Source organism: Saccostrea echinata, unplaced genomic scaffold (genome assembly GCF_033153115.1).
Source record: "Saccostrea echinata isolate AGI-Se365-2 ecotype Australia unplaced genomic scaffold, CSIRO_AGI_Sech_v1 ptg000054l, whole genome shotgun sequence".
Taxonomy (NCBI): domain Eukaryota; kingdom Metazoa; phylum Mollusca; class Bivalvia; order Ostreida; family Ostreidae; genus Saccostrea; species Saccostrea echinata.
In genome coordinates this window covers 56007345-56026874 of record NW_026889803.1, presented here as the reverse complement: position 1 = coordinate 56026874, position 19530 = coordinate 56007345, and the positions used below count along the sequence as shown (strand labels likewise).

The 19530-nt window shown below is 34.0% G+C and overlaps 2 protein-coding genes across 2 annotated transcripts in view; both read left to right on the top strand.

Moving 5' to 3' along the window:
• Nucleotides 1–19530, top strand: part of LOC133172291 (uncharacterized) — a 116259-nt gene that overhangs the window by 20548 nt on the left and 76181 nt on the right. The gene's annotated exons all lie outside the window — the stretch shown is intronic.
• On the top strand, nt 85–19290 carry LOC133171772 (E3 ubiquitin-protein ligase MARCHF6-like). The gene is made up of 24 exons (XM_061306570.1): nt 85–139; nt 2210–2306; nt 3988–4061; nt 4589–4732; nt 7111–7183; nt 8620–8773; nt 9710–9920; nt 10835–10929; nt 11028–11079; nt 11310–11368; nt 11469–11578; nt 12537–12651; nt 12793–12996; nt 13353–13403; nt 13498–13598; nt 13727–13910; nt 14413–14583; nt 14768–14837; nt 14947–15128; nt 15401–15535; nt 15670–15759; nt 15858–15990; nt 16129–16264; nt 16794–19290. Exons 1-24 carry the CDS (start codon nt 115–117, stop codon nt 16870–16872), a joined length of 2745 nt encoding a protein of 914 aa, XP_061162554.1. The 5' UTR covers nt 85–114; the 3' UTR covers nt 16873–19290.

Below are 19530 nucleotides of genomic sequence, written 5' to 3'. Positions count from 1 at the left end.
TGTTTGTTTTCCATTTTGTTAAGTGATATGAACTACATTGATCTTAAATCAATACTGTTTCGTTTTATATTTTTTTTTATTTTACGACAACCGAAAGTACCAATATTGCCCAAGATGGAGGAATCAGAAGTTCATACAGGTATTATTTGTTCTCTTTTATTTTGTAGATGAACCTCTTCATATCAGCATTTTAAATTTTACTTTTTTGATTCTGTAGTGTATTAATTTCGTCAATATCCAGGTGTAGTTTACTAATATGAAACAGAGGCATATTCTACACCTTTCCTTTCATCATCCAATTAGTCCATCTGTGCATATTTATTTCACTTTAAAAAATTAAGACAGCTTTAGACAGTGACTAGACTCTTTGATTTCATTGTATTTTGTGTGTTGTCAAATGAATAATATTTTTTGTAAACAGAGAGGTCATGTGAAGTGGTTTAAACCTGTATGTAACAGAAAAGGGGAAAATCAATGTATGGCTAGACCAGGAATCAAACCCGGGACCCCTGCATCTCTAGTCAGGCGCTCTACCAACTGAGCTACCCAGAATGATATCCACAGCCCAAACCATTACATGCCTCTCTCCTTTTGTCTTCGCTCTTGAAGACATAACCCAAGTTCCTTTTTTGCCCCTGTGGCGGGACTTTAACCTGCAAGTCCAGGGGGTGGTCAACAGCCCCAAATTACGTAACAAGAAAGGAGAGAATGTATGGCTGGACCAGTAATTGAACCCAGACCCCCTGCATCACTAGTCAGGCGCTCTACCAACTGAGCTACCCATGCTAATATCCACAGCCCAAACAGTTACAATATTGTATCCTCGATACTTCGCCTAGATATTCTACCACAGAGTCTTGTAGAAATGTAATTTTTTTCTTGTGTAGAAAAAAAAATTAGCATCCTAATATGTTAGATGGTGGAACTATCAGAATGAGTGCAGTAAGCTTTGTTACTGATGCAATCAACTTCTCTAAAATAACAGCAGAGACATGATAATAAATTAAGATTTGCAACTGTTCGAAATCTTGGGATTTCTCGTATGCCAGGCATCATTATTTTTTTTTCTTCAAATATCGCACCATTTAAATCGCAGGAATCCTTAAAATTACCAAGGATAATGAAGTAGAACCTATTTCATATCAAAAAATGATACAGGATTTATTTCATACAATAACAAGGGAGAAATCTGAAATAGCAACAGGAAACCCATGGTCGACCATATCTCTGAGATTTTGCCAACTTTTGATCATTGACTTTTTATTACGGCTAGTTTTCTGTAATATTTAATTCTTAGTTTTAAAACTTTACTATTGTTACACCCATATATCATGTATATAATAAAATTAATATTAATTTAACTTTAGACTGAAAAACAAAATTGATGAATTTAAAAGTAATTTTTAGGACCATCACATATTTCAGTAAATACACGTTATGGCAGAGTTGTGAATATCTGTTATGTCTCCGTCTTAATAATAGATCTGCTTATATTTTGCATATTGCTGCCTAAGACAGTGAAGGTCATAATTTTCAGTAAACTTTGTAGACTGTATTTATTGTGTCCCATATCATTTTCTTTGTATGATTTTTATGTCTCAAAAAAGATATATATTTTATTTTAGACTTATATGGCTACTCTCTGTAACTTGAAGATTGAAAGATAAAAAGATTCAGGACTGCTAATATATTTCTGACAAAATCGGGAAAAAAAATTATTACATCCTTGTTACACTATGCTACATTGTTGCTTCATGTGCAAAGAGGATAGAAAGTTTTAGAATTTTTTCACATAGACTTCTAAGAAGTTCCTTGAAAAATGGTCAGTAGAGCTTGTTACATGAGCAGTGCTTTGCACTTATAAAGCTCCCGGTGCTGGCTATAAGTCAAGTTGGAATGGTTGGAGCAAAGAATTAATTACTTTCATTTCTTTGCATTTTTCAAATTAGGGATAAGCCGAGTCAGATCATTGTCTAACAAAAACTTGAATACTGGGCAAGACTTAATAAGCCATCTTACAGTTTATGATTTTGACTACAGTCATTATATTGCAATACATATGTGCATGTCTTGTATTTTTAAAGAGGGCATTTTTGCATGACTTGGAGTTCAGCATCTAACCCTTAATGATGTTTCTTCTATTTCAAAGGGCTATATGTATAATCATAGGTATATATGGAGTTTATTGTTGAAATATTTAAACTTTCAGACATATGTCGTGTCTGTCGCTGTGAGAGTACTCCAGACAAACCTTTATATCACCCTTGTGTATGTACAGGAAGTATACGATACATACATCAAGACTGGTAAGTAATATCTGTATCATCAGTGATTTTATTAAGAATTTGTATCTCGAGATTACTCAGTTCTGGTTTGTAGGATGTTTGTATCTGTAGTTTCCTTCCCATCTTTATTATACAAAGATGTACAAAACTACAATATAAATTTGACAGAAAATTGCAGTCAAAACCCACAATGACATGAAGAAATTAAAAAATAAATATGTTTGCAATGCTAATATTAATTTACTAAATATTTCTATTAGAAAATTTAAATGCGTGCTATTTTAAGTAAATACAGTTGAATTTCTGTGTATCAACATAGATATCTCAAAAACCATGGATGCTAAAGTCATTTGGAGGTCCCAACCACTTTTTCTTTATGTGTTTTACCCTCAATGTCTCAAACCCTCTGATATCTTGAAGTCTTTTCTCAGTCCATTTGAGTTCTTGATAACAAGATTTGACTGTACATGTATTTCTAATAATCTATATGCTTATTATTAATTAAACCTTATTAGCTCACTATTGGTATTAACTTTTTTGATTAAATATCTATTGTCTCTCCATCATCTGGTTTCTGTTGACAGTTGTAAATTTTGTACAATTTCAAGAACTATTTACCTGGTAACCAATTTAAATTTAGCAGAAAAATTTCTTGGGTAAAGGGATTCCATTTTTATGAACATAAAGGGACAAATTAATATAAAATTTAGATAAAAACTTACTCAGATCATAACCTTTGAGTATTTGCTGGGCCACAATAGGGAAGACGTGTACAGTGAACTTTGTTATCTTTAACACCAATATCTTGAATACCAGGGATATGTTGAAGTCTGTTGGAAGTCCCAAACTGTTTTTGTTTATTTTTTTACCCTCATTTTCTTGAATCTTGGATATCTCAGAGTTTAATCTCGGTCCTGTCAAGTTCAAGATAGCAAGGTTTGACTAAGTATTTTTTAATAAGAATATATCAGAATTTTTTAAAAAACCATTTTTCTTGAGAACAGTAGGGCAATTATTAGTGAAATTGTTATGCAAGCATCCCCACGTAGTGCAGATTAAAATTTGATAAGTTTTAATTATAAGGGCAAGGGTGGTCTGCAATAGGGGGTTTAAACTTTTACCATATTTAAGGAAAATTCTTTAAAATCTTTCTTCTTTAGAATAGCCAGGCTTTAAATACTCAAATTTACATGAAAACATCCAATTGTAGTGGTCCTTCAAGGTTGTGCAAGTCATACACCTTGGGTCTAGGGTGATTTCTCAAGAACAACAATATTGTAATTAAGTAAATTGATAGGCAAGCATCCTCAGGTATTGCAAATATAAGTTTTATCCATTCTCTTTTGACTATAGTTGGGGTTCACAGTTAAACATAGGAATATATAGGTCAATAAAAATGCTATTAAGAAGTCTTACTGGAACAAAAGTGCCTAAATCACCAAATTTATATGCAGACAATCTTATCCAGTAATACAGAGTCAGTTTTGTGCAAATTCTGGTTCCTGAGGTTAATGGGATTGGGGGAGGAGACAATGTAGATTTCCTTTACATAATTGTTTATGTGTTTACTAGTATCTGTATATTTGGCATCTGACCTAGTTTGGGTCCAGAAGAAGGGATCTCATATGCATGTATTAATTTTTCAGAGAGGATGTCATTTGACTTTGTTACCCATGTGACATCTGTTTTTGTTCATTTTCAGCTTGGTGCAATGGCTTAAATACAGTAGAAAAGAATATTGTGAATTATGTAAACACAGATTTGCATTCACTCCAAGTAAGTGGCCATACAGAAATTCTCTGACAACGATTTTTAAATATTTTCTTTGAATCCAGAATGATCCTAATAAATTTTATTTTCCCTTGAACTGAAATCTCACACTTTCATTGGTTTAATATGACACCTGACTGTTGGCTATTTTTCAATGTGTGGCAGGTAAGTATTTATATATGGCAACATGGCTAATGCCTAACCATCTTGATATTTTTTATCATCAGTACTTGTGTACATGTCTGTCAAATCATGGTCTTTGAGAAAATAAACCATTTATTAGTTTATGACTTACTATATACATTTGTATGGAAATAACCATCTTATTGATCAATGGCATAGACACTGAGGCAAAACTGGGCCCTCTGTGAGACTGATCAACCTGATATATTTCTGTAGACAGAAATAAACTCTATAATTAAGTAATAATATTTAAAGGTAATTTAGTATCTACAATATTAAATATCAGTGAATTGCATTTATTCCAAAGAATCCAGGACTGGATATGCTTTAGGAATAATTTTTCTTTTCAGTTTATTCCCCTGATATGCCAAAGAGATTGCCAATTAAGGACATATTTGGGGGATTATTGTCCAGTATTGGGAGAGCAGTAAGGTACTGGTTTCACTATACACTGGTGGCATTTGCCTGGCTGGGAGTTGTTCCCCTTACTGCCTGTAAGTATAGAAAAATCCTGTGAAGAATACTAAAAGAGCAAAGAACTGTAGAACTGTATGCAATCACATATCTGCATGAGCTTTTCTGACTGCTAGCCCCCCCCCCCCCCCCCCCCATTGGCAGATTACACCATTAAATCTGTGGCCAACAATTAGCAAAATCTTTGTGTCCAAAATATATCCGTAGATTCTGCCCAACCAGGCAACAGTTTCCTTATTGTAGACAACTATCTATTGTGAGCAAGATCTATAGATGTACACGAAAGATAAAAGTAAAGGTAAATTAACAGCAGGGCCTGGGAAGGGGCTGCGGCATGCGCCATATGCGCATACTCTTGAAAATGGCGCAATGAAATAATGGTGCGCAGCGGCATGCGGCGCACCCCGCAAAAATGCGGTTATGCATGTTTTATTACTTTGTAAGTTCATCGCAGTCCGCGCTATCTGTATTCTTCATCGAAGTTATACAGAATCTGTGATGTATTATAATGATATAATCGGAACCATTATTCGGCATATTGACATCCACTGGCAAAGAAACAGTTTTTTTTCATGTCGTTCGATTCGTAAGTGTCAAGTCTTTTTCGATGGTTGACCACAGCTTTACGAAAGTCACGGACATGGAAAATTTATATACCTTACAATGAAAAACCTTTTCAACGAAGTCCACTTATTTTGGCCTGTTCTGTGATCTCTAAATCAGCATCGTAAAAAAATGGTGCTTTTGGTTTTATAAAATATAATTTTTCTAAATACTAGTTGGTAGAATGTAGATGACGATTGACTGATTCAATTTCTTAGAAATGGAAAAATCATTTGCACCAGTCAATGTCATATGACATGTCAATTCCTATCGCATTTTTCTTTTGAATTTTCCTGGATTTTGTTGTCAGAGATAAATGCATTATCATATAGCATCATACTATGATTTATTTTAGAATGGCTCCAATATATTTCCCCTCGGCCCCTTAAATTTCAAAATGGCCCCATCATTTTATGAACAGTGGGGCCATTGGCCCCACCTGTTGCTTGACCTTCCCAGGCACAGTAACAGCAGGCTAATTTGGGGCAAATAGAATTGTAGCAAGAACAGAATGTATATATGGACACATGAACAGAGAGTGGTAAATTGCTTTTATATAAATATTGTCTGTTTTTTCCTACATTTACATGGCTAAATGAGACAGCAGTCTTTTCAGTGATTTGAAGGGTATAGCTTCAAATAAATAAAATACATGTACATGTGTTTCATCCACAATTTTAATAGTGTGAACTGCCAAGGGTTTTAAGTGAGTGTAGTGGACCAAAAAGTCTTGGTTTCCAATGACAATATTTATGATTATCGGCCTTCCAAAACCAAACTTTATTTGGAAAATCTGTATATTCTAAACCAGGGCAATATTTGTAGACTTCAAATCATTAAAAATTTACATCAACTCTGATGTCATTAGTCAGATATTATGACAAGAAAATACAAATTACAGATGTCACTGATTTTGAAAGGAAAAACTCTTCATATTTGATGAATTTTTAGTACAAATTAAACCTTTTTTTTTTTTGCTTTAAACCCTCAGCTGTAAAAATTGAGGGAAATCCCTTTGGGCCATTATAAGACATATATAGTCAGCCATTTTTTTTTCTGAGTATACAGTTTTATTAGTTTTTAGTGCACCTGAGCCGAAGGCTCAAGTGAGCTTTTCTGATCAAAATTTATCAGTTGTCTTTTGTCATTGTTGTTGCCGTTGTTGTTGTTGTAATCGTTAACTTTTTACAATTTCATCATCTTCTCCAGAACCACTGGGCCAGTTTTAACCAAACTTGCTACAAAGTATCCTTTGCTAAAGGGAATTCAAGTTTGTTCAAATGAAGGGCCACACCTTCTTCCAAGGGGAGATAATTATGAATTAGTGAAAATTTTATGGCATGGTTTAAAAATCTTCTTAAAAGCCAGTGGGCCAGAAAATATAAATGAAAGATAAAACTTATAGGAATATAATCTTTAAAAATCTTTTAAAACCATTACTAGTCAAAGAAATATTGAAGCATCCTCAGTTAGTGTAAATTTAAGTTTATTCAAATCATACCCCCCCCCCCCCCATCCCTTCCTTATTAGGTTGGGACCACTTATATATTTAAACTTTTCAATACTGAACTGATTTCTGCTTTTTCCTAGCCAAAGTGCTCAGATGAGTGTTGTGGCTCATGGGCCTCTTGTTAGAATTTTCTTTTTGTGTGATATATGCAGAAGAAGAATTAAATTGTAAAATGTTGTATATCATCATTTCTCTTGTGAACTGTTTTTATTGTCCCTTTTATACAACATTAATTGAACTTTCATACTTGTATTTTCATACAAAACTATAAATTTTCTTTTTTAGGTCGTATATACAGATGTCTATTCACAGGATCTGTCAGTTCATTGCTAACCTTACCTCTAGATATGCTATCCACGTATGTACAACATTTTGAGTATCTAGGAGTCATCTGACAAAATTCAAATGACAACACACAACAACTAAATCTCATTTTATTCATGAATGCCTTATAACTAAAGTTCTTGTTAAACCCAAATCATTAGGGCCCCGCAAGGATTTGCGGGTGCCCTATAGTAATCACTCTGTCTGTCTGTCTGTCTGTCCATCCGTCTGTCTGTCCGTCTGTCATTCTTCCACAAACTTTCTGTTTTTTACTAAAAACTTTTTTTGTAGTTGACCAATTAAGTTCAAATTTGGTATGTTGGTTGAAGAGGCAGTAAGACATATTTTGATGCTAAGTCTTGTTCTCTATGTCATCCAGTTTGGAGCTGGGGTGGTGGGGTAGATTCCTTAACTTTACATTAGAATGAATGCCAGAGCAATGAGAGATAACTGCTGAGAATGTTCCTATTGTAAACTATGAAAGCTGCAACTAGTCCCATCTGATTAATTAACTTTCCTCTTAAAGAAAATCCAAAGCATTGTCTGTTTCTGTCAAATTGAGATAATTAACACCTCTGTCTGCAAATGAAGTTTGTTTTTAAGTTAAGGTCAGTTCTGAATGGTGACCTTCTGAATGATGTTTACATTCTCTGAAATGTGGATTTAAATAATGTTCATACTTTGTTTTGGTAAAATACACAATGAGTTATGATTTTATTGAATTCTAAAAACAAGATATACATAACGATATGGGTTTTTTTTTTTTTTTTTTTTTTTTTATTTATTTTGTTTATTAATTTATTTATTCATTTTTTTTTTTTTTTTGCTGCCTTATGTAAATTCAAGAACACTATTAATTTTAACAGGTAGTCCAATAATAAACTCATTCTATCATTACTGAAAAAGTTCTTATTGTAAACTTGGAAGAAAAGGATGAGAGAGCAGTACAACAAATCCCCAGGGATTAATTATCATGTCTGGGGCAGAAATTTTTCCAGGTTTATCTTTATTTGTCACTTTAAGATAAATTAACCTTTGTCTGCAATTGATGTTAGTTTTGAAGTTAAGGTCAAGTCTGGGTGATAATTGCATTCACTGAAGGCTGGCATTTTATAAAACACATGCTTTATTCTTGTTTAAATATACATTTAATTGAGTTATTATAGATATGATGTTTTTTACTGCCTTATGTAAATACAGGGATACTCTTCTTCATACCGGTATATTTTTAAATTTTTGTATTAAAATTCTCATTCTGTAAGCTGCACCTTATATTTCTACCCCTCAGTGGGGCCCTTGCTGACTGGTCAGTTTTCTAGTTGCAAATAAAGAATGGTTTGCATTGCAAAATAAAGTCATACAAATATAAGTGATTTACAGTATAATGGCCCTAAATTCAGAAATGTTCCCAGTAGCTGATACTTGTGTTAGCATGCTTTATTACTCTGCTTTATTTGTATACTCTTCTAGTGAGAACTTAGCCTCAGACTGTTTCCATGGGTGTTTTGTGGTGACGTGTACATTGTGTGCTTTCATCAGCCTGGTGTGGTTAAGAGAGCAGATTTTACATGGAGGAGGCCCAGACTGGCTGGAACAGGACAATCAACGAAGAAATAATAATAGGGTAATTAACAAAATTTCAGACCATACAGGGAAGTAGGTGGAGTATTAAAACAAGCCATCAACTTCTCAATAGAGAATAATACTGACACATTTTATTCGAACTTTTACTGCAAATTTAATTCAGGGTGCATCAGAGCAAGTCATGATAAGTGCTACTTATGGCTGGGTATCGGCTGGAAATTTTGTATTGCGATATATTGTGATATTTTAACTGTATTGCGATATGTATTGCAATATTTTCAATGACAGTTAAAATGCTCTTTTTCTTATTTTATTAAACTCCATCTATAAGCAACGTGAGTAAAACTATTATGAATACATTGTTGCAAAAAAAATTTTTTGTTGATTTCACTACTGTTTTGGAACGAAATGCAACCATACAACAGCAACCTTACCATTTGGTACTGTTTGGCACGATTGAAAACGTTTCTGACATTTTAAATTTAATTTTTACTTAAGAAATCTAAAGCCCAAGCAGTTTGCTGGTATACTGGTATTTGAAAAGTGTATCGCAATACCATATTTTTTGTTAATGAATTGCAATATACCGGAATATCAATATTATTGCACAGCCCTAGTGCTACTTCTACTAAGAGGTTAATTTTTTTAGTTAAATATAGTTTAATGGGCTCAGGCATCGATGTACATGTTACTCTAAGATAAACACAATGAGAGCACAATGGAGAAAAAACATACAGTAAAAGTGGAAACTTTTTGATGATGTAGAAACATTGAAGAAATTGACAAATTTCTATAAATCATCAAAGTTTCCATTGGTCAACTTTCACATTCCTTTGAGAGCACTGCTAAAAACTAGTAGATTGTCCACACACCATTTTTCTAATATACCAAAATCATCAAACTTTATCTCTTCATTATCACTTTTACAGTAATACACATGTACAATGTGACACATTTGTGCCTGTATCTTTATCAGAATCCTCTGGATGGGGGTGTTGTCAATAACCTTGTTGGATTAGGAGGAGGTGGAGTTAGGGCACCTGCAGCCAATCAGAATGAGGCTAACAATGGAGGAGGAGAGGAAGGGGGAGGAGATGTAGGCCAGGCAGCAGCCAATGAGGAGGAGCAAGAGGAAGATGGGGCTGAGGGAGTGGATGGGGCAAACAATGGAAATAATGGGGCACAAGGTAGGGCAAATACAGTGATAAAATTGAGAGAAATGTAGAAGCAGCTTGAAAGATATTCAGTAAAACACAGTTACAGTGAACACGCTTATGATGAATTCACACTTACAGCAAAGTGATTTTCATTCCCCATGGTTTAAAAACCTATTGTGAACCTAAGGGATATAACAAATTACGTTTAAAACAAATAAAATTGTCCATTCCTGGCACTTTGCTATAAACGTGTTTTACTGTACTTATTATGAGCCAAATCTTTTTAAGGCAAACAGTTCCACAGTTAGTCATAATAAGCATCGCCTTTTAATGCAAATTCAAATTTGTTTTCATGGGGCCAAGGAGGGGCACAGTAAGTTTTACATGGGAGTATATAGGAAAAAATCTTTTTAAATCTGCTTCATAAAATGAGCACAGTCAAGGTGATTTAGATGACCACATTGACTCATGGACATCTTTTTATTAGTACACATATATAATTAATTTTACTTAAGCATGTATTAAAGCAAAAGAACACCCAATACACTTTATTGTTTTTGGATAAGATGTCTGCTAACCGGTAAAAAAACATGGTTAGCATTTCTCTACTTTGAGCTACTGGTATATATGACAGCATGTCAAAAATGTCACATCAAAAACCCCTTTGCTGGGAAAGGTTAGTAAAAACACTGCAGACTTATCCTTTATGCTTATCTGAATTTTAGATACAATGTATGAATTATACCACTGATCTTTGGTATCTTGAACACAGATATCTTGAATACATTGGGTATGTCATAGCGATTTGGAAGTCCCACGCACTTTATTTTCAAGTACATGTATTTTACCCTCAATATCTCAAACCCTCAGATATCTCAAAGTTTTTTCTCGGTCCTATCCAGTTCAAGATAATGAGGTTTGACTGTAGTTAATTTTCATTATAGATGACAATAATTGGAATCCTATTGAGTGGGATAGAGCAGCTGAAGAACTGACATGGGAGAGACTTCTGGGATTGGATGGCTCACTTGTTTTTCTGGTACATAATTATTATAAACTACCGGTACAATGTATATTTCACTTTTTAACATATTCTGAGATTTTGTTTGTTGATTGCTGTATGGTGTCTGTTTGCAGGAACATGTTTTCTGGGTGGTGTCTTTGAATACCTTATTTATACTGGTATTTGGTGAGTAGATATTAAATCAGCAGCCAGTCATTATACTAAAACAATTTTATTCACTTACAAGATGTACATGATTTTTATCTTATTTATAAAAACTACCTTAGTAGATTTTTTTTTTTTTCATTTTGTTTATTTTTTGAAAACATTGACAACATTGATTGTTCATGTCTGTGTCAGCTGTATTTGTTTTGTTTTTTGTTTTTTTTTCAATGTACATATACATTTATTTTTAGCTTTTTGTCCCTACCATATTGGACATTTCACCATGGTTGGAATGAAGATGGATGACATGGTATGCACTCCATCAGAATGGATTTTTTCTCCTCTTACAATATACGCTTGTAGGTACATACTAATGGACTGCTTTGCCTCACCTGAGTTCTCTGTTACAGGTGGAATCCACCCACTTTGAAGGCCTCCTGACTACCATGATAGGATACATTGTAATCTCAGCTTCTCTTATCATTCTCTACATGATGTGTTCCATAGCCAAACTTAGAAAGTAAGCTCTTATCATGACGTGTTCCATAGCCAAACTTAGAAAGTAAGCTCTTATCATTCTCTACATGATGTGTTCCATAGCCAGACTTAGAAAGTAAGCTCTCATCATTCTCTACATGATGTGTTCCATAGCCAAACTTAGAAAGTAAGCTCTTATCATGATGTTTTCCATAGCCAAACTTAGAAAGTAAGCTCTTATCATTCTCTACATGATGTGTTCCATAGTCAAACTTAGAAAGTAAGCTCTCATCATTCTCTACATGATGTGTTCCATAGCCAAACTTAGAAAGTAAGCTCTTATCATTCTCTACATGATGTGTTCCATAGCCAAACTTAGAAAGTAAGCTCTTATCATGATGTGTTCCATAGCCAAACTTAGAAAGTAAGTTTTTATCATTCTCTACATGATGTGTTCCATAGCCAAACTTAGAAAGTAAGCTCTTATCATGATGTGTTCCATAGCCAAACTTAGAAAGTAAGTTTTTATCATTGTCTACATGATGTGTTCCATAGCCAGACTTAGAAACTAAGCTCTTATCATTCTCTACATGATGTGTTCCATAGCCAGACTTAGAAAGTAAGCTCTTATCATTCTCTACATGTTATGTTCCATAGCCAAACTTAGAAAGTAAGCTGTAAAAATTACAAACTTAAAATCACATTAATAATTAACATTTTCAAAACGTAGTTCAAATTGTTTCTTCAGAATTTTCACACTACTGTCTTTATGGCATCAAAAGAAATTCATAATATTATGGAACCAATGCCAAATTTACTGTTTACATGTATAACTTAGGTACTTATGATTGAAAGAGAAAAATGCCAATCAAAAACTATTGCAAGCACACGAAAATGCTGCTGGATGAAAAAAAAATGTAATTATTTGTTGCAATGAATATATCATGACTAAAACTGGTCAATAAATGTATTAAACTCTAGTCATAATTCTTATTACACAGGTTCCGCAGAGTGCTGGGCCTTTGTTATGTTGTTGTCAAGGTGATGCTGCTAGTTGTTATAGAAGTGGGTGTGTTTCCTGTCATTTGTGGCTGGTGGCTTGATATTTGTTCCTTGGTAAGATTCAAAAGTAAATGCAAAATTTAAGGTACATGTGTATTACTGCAGCTTAATACATATAGAAAATTATCACCATCTCAAATATTTGTTAAGAATAGGAGCAGAACTGCCATGTTAATGTTTCTTTGTATTTTGCAGTCAATGTTTGATGCTACCTTGAAGGACAGGAAAAACAGCTTCCATGCAGCACCAGGGACCTCCATGTTTATCCACTGGTTGGTGGGGATGGTATATGTCTTCTACTTTGCCTCCTTCATTCTCCTCCTTAGAGAGGTCCTCAGACCAGGGGTCCTCTGGTTCCTCAGAAATCTGAATGACCCAGAATTCAATCCCATACAGGAGGTAGGAAATCAACATTATCCTTAAAACTCTGAGTAAATAATACATTTGTAAGAACTAAATAGCATGTACACACATTCCTCATTGGTAGTGAAGCTGGACTTTCAGTTGCAAAGTTTATGGTCTTATCATCTGTCATGGACAGAGTAAGGGCATGGACATGTGCCAAAAATTGATTATGATAACTTTTTTTGTTCAGAGATATCATAACTTAAATCTTTGTATGAACTTATGATCAGCCAAAAAGTACATTTTCAACTCAGCATTTCTTTGCTCAAATGTATTGAATGGTTTACTCTTATGAAAGAGTAATGAAATTCTGAGAAAAGTATTTGATAATTTTGATTATCTGCTTGTAGATGATACACCTACCAGTGTACAGACATGCCAGGAGATTTTTGGCTTCTGTTGTAAGTACTCTAGTGAGCAGTGGATATTGTGTCTCACCTCAAGCCTTTTATTCCAGCAATTTTTCTAGTTGCACATTATTTTCTCTGTTTTCAGGTGATTTTTGGAAGCACAGTTTTATTAATGTTATGGTTGCCAGCCCGTGTCATTAGAAAAGTCTTGACATCATTTCTACCTTACCATGTTATGTTGTCAAGGTACACACTGAGACATTATTTGATTTGGATGGTCATTATTTACTTTTAGACTGAATTTTTAAGTACCTGTGTGGACAATTATTGTTGATAACCTGTAACAAGTTTACAGAGTATCTGTTTTGTTTCAGTGATGCCCCTGTTAGTGAACTCTCCCTAGAGCTTCTTCTGTTACAAGTGGTACTGCCTGCATTACTGGAGCAGGGACACACTCGCATGTGGCTGAAGGGGTTGATACGTGGCTGGACGGTGGGCGTGGCTTATTTTCTGGGTTTGAGGTCATATCTATTGGGAGATGCACCATTACACGATGGGGTAAATATGATTGTTCTGTTTTCATCATATTGAAATGGAAAGTGGATTTCACAGTTATAGAGACATACAGGTAGAATTATATGTTTATACTTAAGTTATTCAATTGTAATTGTGCAGTAAATATGCTATGGTGCAGTGTTGTGGCTGTTGTTAAAGTAAAGCAAGAATATTGCAATATACTGTAAACCAACTTTTATTTGCGTGCGAGAAATATTCGCGAGTTTCGCGACCTACTCTAACTCGCGAATATTTATCGCCGTGAACCATTTATTTTGCTTTGTTTTTGTAGAGAATGTTTCCTCAGTCGCGAAAATTAATCGTCGCGGATTGATTTCAAACCGATGAATCGCAAATAAAAGTTGACGCGAATAATAGTTGGTTTACAGTAGACACTCTTTCACATATGCTGTGAACTGTTTCCATTTGTAAGCCAGTGATACTGACAGACTGTAAATATCAGTCATTGATAAGTATTAACAATAATTTTCATTGTAAATTTTAGGACAATGTGGTAGAGGGTGAACCAGCTGTTCAGGCCCAGCCGGCTCCACCCAATAACCCAGCTCCACCCCCTGCAGGTGGGGGACTGAGAGCTGCCCATGTTGCCATGTTACAGGGTGGGGGACCAACAGGATTCCAGTCTTACAAAAGACCACCACTTTTCCCACTCAGAGTGAGATTTTTGCTATGAAAATTTTTTTAAAAATTAGAAATTTTATTTCATACAACATATGTCTCAGCAGAATTTATAATTTCTTATATTTTTGCAAGACACAACTGTAGATATTTAAAACGATGACAACTAAATGACGACATATTGGCAGATTTTCTAATATACAATGTTTTTATTGCTTTAGATTGTGCTCCTTGTCCTCTGTCTGTGTTTTACTTTGTTTGCTATGAGTTTGGTTTCCTTAGTATTGCCAGGTAAGTATACATATATTTGGTATGTGTAAGAATTTATTATTCAGTACTTAATTCAGCACTTCAGTGTTTGAATGTCCTGTTCATCACTTGTGATATATTTCTCTGGCAGTGTTCGTTGGTCGTAAGCTGATGTCCCTGTGGATGGGAGATGCTAAGATCCACGAGCTTTACACGGCAGCCTGTGGTCTTTATGTCTGTTGGGTGGTGTTAAGGATAGGGACAGTTTTATATAACTGGATCCCTCAGGGCACCTCAGTTATCCTCAACAAGGTCAAGGAGTGGGTCTTCCTGGTATGTTATTACCCAGTATATGTATTCAACAATACATGTAAATGTCTTCATTGAGAGTGAACCATTAAGAAACTCCATGTACATTAGCAACTATTACAGAAAGATTTATCTGAGAGGGGTTGAAACACTGATTTCTTTCTTCCTTGTTTTTATCAGTATGGGAGGAGGGTTTTTTTTTCTTATGTCAGAAAGTTGGGATGGATGATAAATTATTACTGGGTTTTTGAAACTAGTGGCTTCCCCTTTTTGTACTGTATTTTTGTTTTATATAGGCTTCTAAATGTATTCTTGTGGCTTTTCTGTTGATTGGAATGGTGCCATTATTACTGGGCCTATTGTTTGAACTGGTAGTGGTTGCACCACTTCGAGTGCCTCTGGACCAAACTCCCATATTTTTTCCATGGCAGGTATGAATGATTGTTGTTTTAAAAATATTACACTCACAAATTGCTTTTTATGTCACATCTTAAAGACCAACTTTTAATTCAATCCTGTTTTGTATGCCTATAAATTTTGTAATAACTTTCTCAACATTTTATAGGACTGGGCACTTGGTGTACTACATGCCAAAATTGTAACTGCTGTTACAATGATGGGGCCCCAGTGGTGGCTCAAAAGGGTCATAGAACAGGTTAGTGGACAGTGCATCAATCAAATGTCATGTGAGATGACATCTTCAGTGACTTGGAATATATAAATGTGAATGTGTGTTCATATGTTCTGTTTCAGGTGTATAATGATGGCATTCGCAACATGAACCTTCGTTTTATTCTGACAAAGTTATGTGCCCCTGTCATTGGGGTACTAGGAATGTCAATATCTGTTCCATATGTGGTAGCCAGGAGTATTGTCCCTTTTCTAGGTAAGATACATGTAGCTGTTTGCTTTGAACAGTATGTCTACATTTGATTAACTCTAAATCATTATTGACAGGAAACATTCATTATGAAATCATCTAGGAGAAAAATAAATCAAGCTGTTTTATTATAATTTTTTTCAGGTTTTCCATTTGAAGTTGAAAATTTGGTTTTAAGAAGAATTTACCCATTCCTTCTTGCCTGCATAATAGGTGTACTGATACTTATATTCCAAATCCGCCAATTTAAAAGACTTTATGAACACATCAAAAATGACAAGTAAGATTTTGATAATTTTACATAGAGTTCCAGCTGACAAGTAAGACAATTTGATTATGCTTTGTTCCACAATGTTTATACCACAAATGTTAAAGCAGTTTTTAACTTCACCTTTATAGCTTTGTAAATTGATGCATGGAAACTTACTGTTGTAAAGAAAAAATGATTTTTTTTCTTTAAAGTTCACCTAATATTTAAGTACATGAATTCACATTTTCAACCCCTACACTAGAATCAGGTGGCCAGTTGTTAAAAAAGGAAATTTAAGTTTTCGCATTCAAGGGGCCATGCTTTTTTCCAAGGGGAAATAATATAAAATACAAATAATTTAAACCATTGCACTAAAAATGATGGTGGGGCCAAAATTTGAAGTCACAATGTATAGACCTGTGCTAGAACACAATAAGGCTAAAGTCTTTTCAAAACTTCTCAAAGAAGGGCAGGTCCACAATCAACTGATTTAATGTAGATAGTCAGTTTTTTTCAAAGTGCAAGCAGGTCTGTTTATCTGTTATTTGTGTATTTGTAGATATCTGGTGGGTCAGAGACTAGTCAATTATGAACCACATACAACTGCCAATGTTGTGCCACAGATGCCATCTTCATAAGTACATGTAGTCCCCCTACTTGTATTAGACAATTAAAGAGAGTGAAAAACTGATGGACAGTAACCAATACTGAAAAAACGTCAGTTTATATTTTATGTTGAAGTCAGTGGTATGCAGAATCGCCAGCTTATCTTAATGATTTTCAGTGATTACAAACCCTTTCAAACAGTGATAGACTTGTAATTTATGTTGCTGTTTCACATACTGAAGTGCTGAATTATTTATTTTGTGATTTACTTGAACTTCCTTCAGAATTTTTTTTTTTACCTAACCGTAGCCAAAGGCTGATTTTTTTTTCTGATAGGAAAATAGGGTGCAGTCATTTACTCTACTGTTACTGTAAACATATTATTATGGCTGGCTGCATATTCTATTAGGGCCTTTTGGGAAAGCAGCTTCTGCTATTAATTAAATACATCACTAGATTCTTGTATAAACATAAACTGGGTACTAACACATACATTTAGAAATATGCTAATTCATATCAATGCTAAAAAAAATCATTTCTGCTAAAAAATACAATGTACCCTGTAGTACATAAACAGCAATATTTTTCCAATAGCCTCTGGGCCAGAAAAGACTAGATTTAATCAAAAGCTTTCATACATAGTATAGAATCAAGTGCGTGTTCAAACCAGAGTCCCCATGGCTAGGGTGGGGGCCACTAAAGGAGGGAGGGGTGTCAAATTATTATATAGGAAGATATACATTGTAGCACAAATCTATAAAATAATCTCAAGAACAACAGGGACACAGACCTCAGAATCATATTTTCAGATTTGTTAAATCATGTTCCCTTGCACCGGGATTGAGCCACAAAAGGAGGTTAAAAAATTTTAATGGCACCTAAGTGTGTTTCAGGTGAGCATTATGGTCATAAGGACTTTTGACAGTAAATTTCTTACGAATGTCTTAATTGTTATTTTTCAGTATTCATGTTTTCAATGATTTACAATTGATGTGTTTTCTGTATAGTGTGTATAGATAAAATTTGTTCATGTATTTGTTTAAGATGTTCAGTGTTGTGCGGAGTATGTGTTTATGAGATATTGTAAGACTTGCAGAAGTATGTTTGATCTGTGATGAAGAGTTGAAAATTTTATCATGAATGTTGAGATATGTGGATATGTGAGATCATGTGTTCCATTAATGAGATGAATGCTGTGTCTATGTGCTGACATCATCAGTTTTTGTGATGATGTCACAATAATCTGAGGTGATCTCAGGCTTGTTAATTTTGTATTGTTGATTTTCCCTGTGTGGTGTTTCATCAGTGGTTTATTAAGTCTCTCTTGAAAGTGTAATTGATTTTTGAAATTAAATGAAAATTTATGTACCTGTTACATGAATGTATTCTTAAACTTAAAGACATTTACATTTGGCTTTTCGTAAGTAATTTAAAAACTTCCAATTTAATGCATAAGTGTTTTACAGTGTTCACATATTATTTATCTGAAAATATATGGCATGTAGAGTGTAGGTTAATGTATTATAACTGTACTAGATGATTATTTCTGAAAACCTGGACCAAAAATCTTTACTTCATAGTTACTTTATTAAATAAATGAAGTATGCATTATTATTATTTATGATAGACAGAAAAGTCTAAGAGTATTTATTTACATTTATTCAGAAAATGCAATGTACATTCAAAGTAAGGTTGACAGATTTATTCTCATTTTACAAGGGTGCAAAATTATGAGACATTGTAAATTGTAAATTTGAAAAGCAAGATGAAAGCAGATTAATTGTTCATATATGCATGTACTAGAGCATAATGTATTAATTACTCTGGACACGTAAACATCAATGTCTAAAGCACTATCTGGGTGTATTTTTAAGGTATAAATGATCCCTGGTACCCAGAAAATGATGAAGCAGATAGCTGTTTAAATCTGTGTCATCTCTGGTTTCTCCTTATTTTCCTGTCAAGCTTCATATATTTTTAACTTTTTTGTACTAGAGTTTGTATGCTTGCACTAGCGATAATTGAATGTAGAGGCTAAAAGACATTCCTTTTGTTAACTGCATAAATTCAGAGCAGTAGTGTGACAAACCAATGCAAAGATAGTGTTTTTTCCATTAGTGCTTATTCAGTGGAGGGGTTTTAAGTCTTTATTGAGCTTCTATGTACCAGTAACTTGATTGAAGTTGTGCCAAATACTGCTTAGTCTTCTTACTGAATTTTGTTTCCCAGCTTCTTTTAAAATATATGAGAAACAATTTTCACATTGTCAGTACATGTAACATAATTAACACACTTTAATTTAAACTTTTAGGAATGGTCATCCATCAAGTTCATTTCAACATTTGGTGTTTCCCCTAGTGATTATAAAATACCTTGTTTCTACAAAGTACAGGTGGAAAGTTTCTTGTGTATTAATGATGAATAAAAAAAAAATAATAAGTCACATCTCAGCAGGTGTTTAGTGATTTATTTTTTGCACAATTATGTATTGATATAAACAGTGATGATTTTGATGTAAAAGTATACATATATACTGGTACTATATAGAGATGATTTCCAGAACTAGGATTAACAGTACAGGTATTTAATTATTGAGCTAATGGAAAATATTTCAACATCAGAAGTGTTATTTGCTCATGCTTACAAATGTAGACATACTCTTTTCTCTTTCTCAGATACATTCATACACA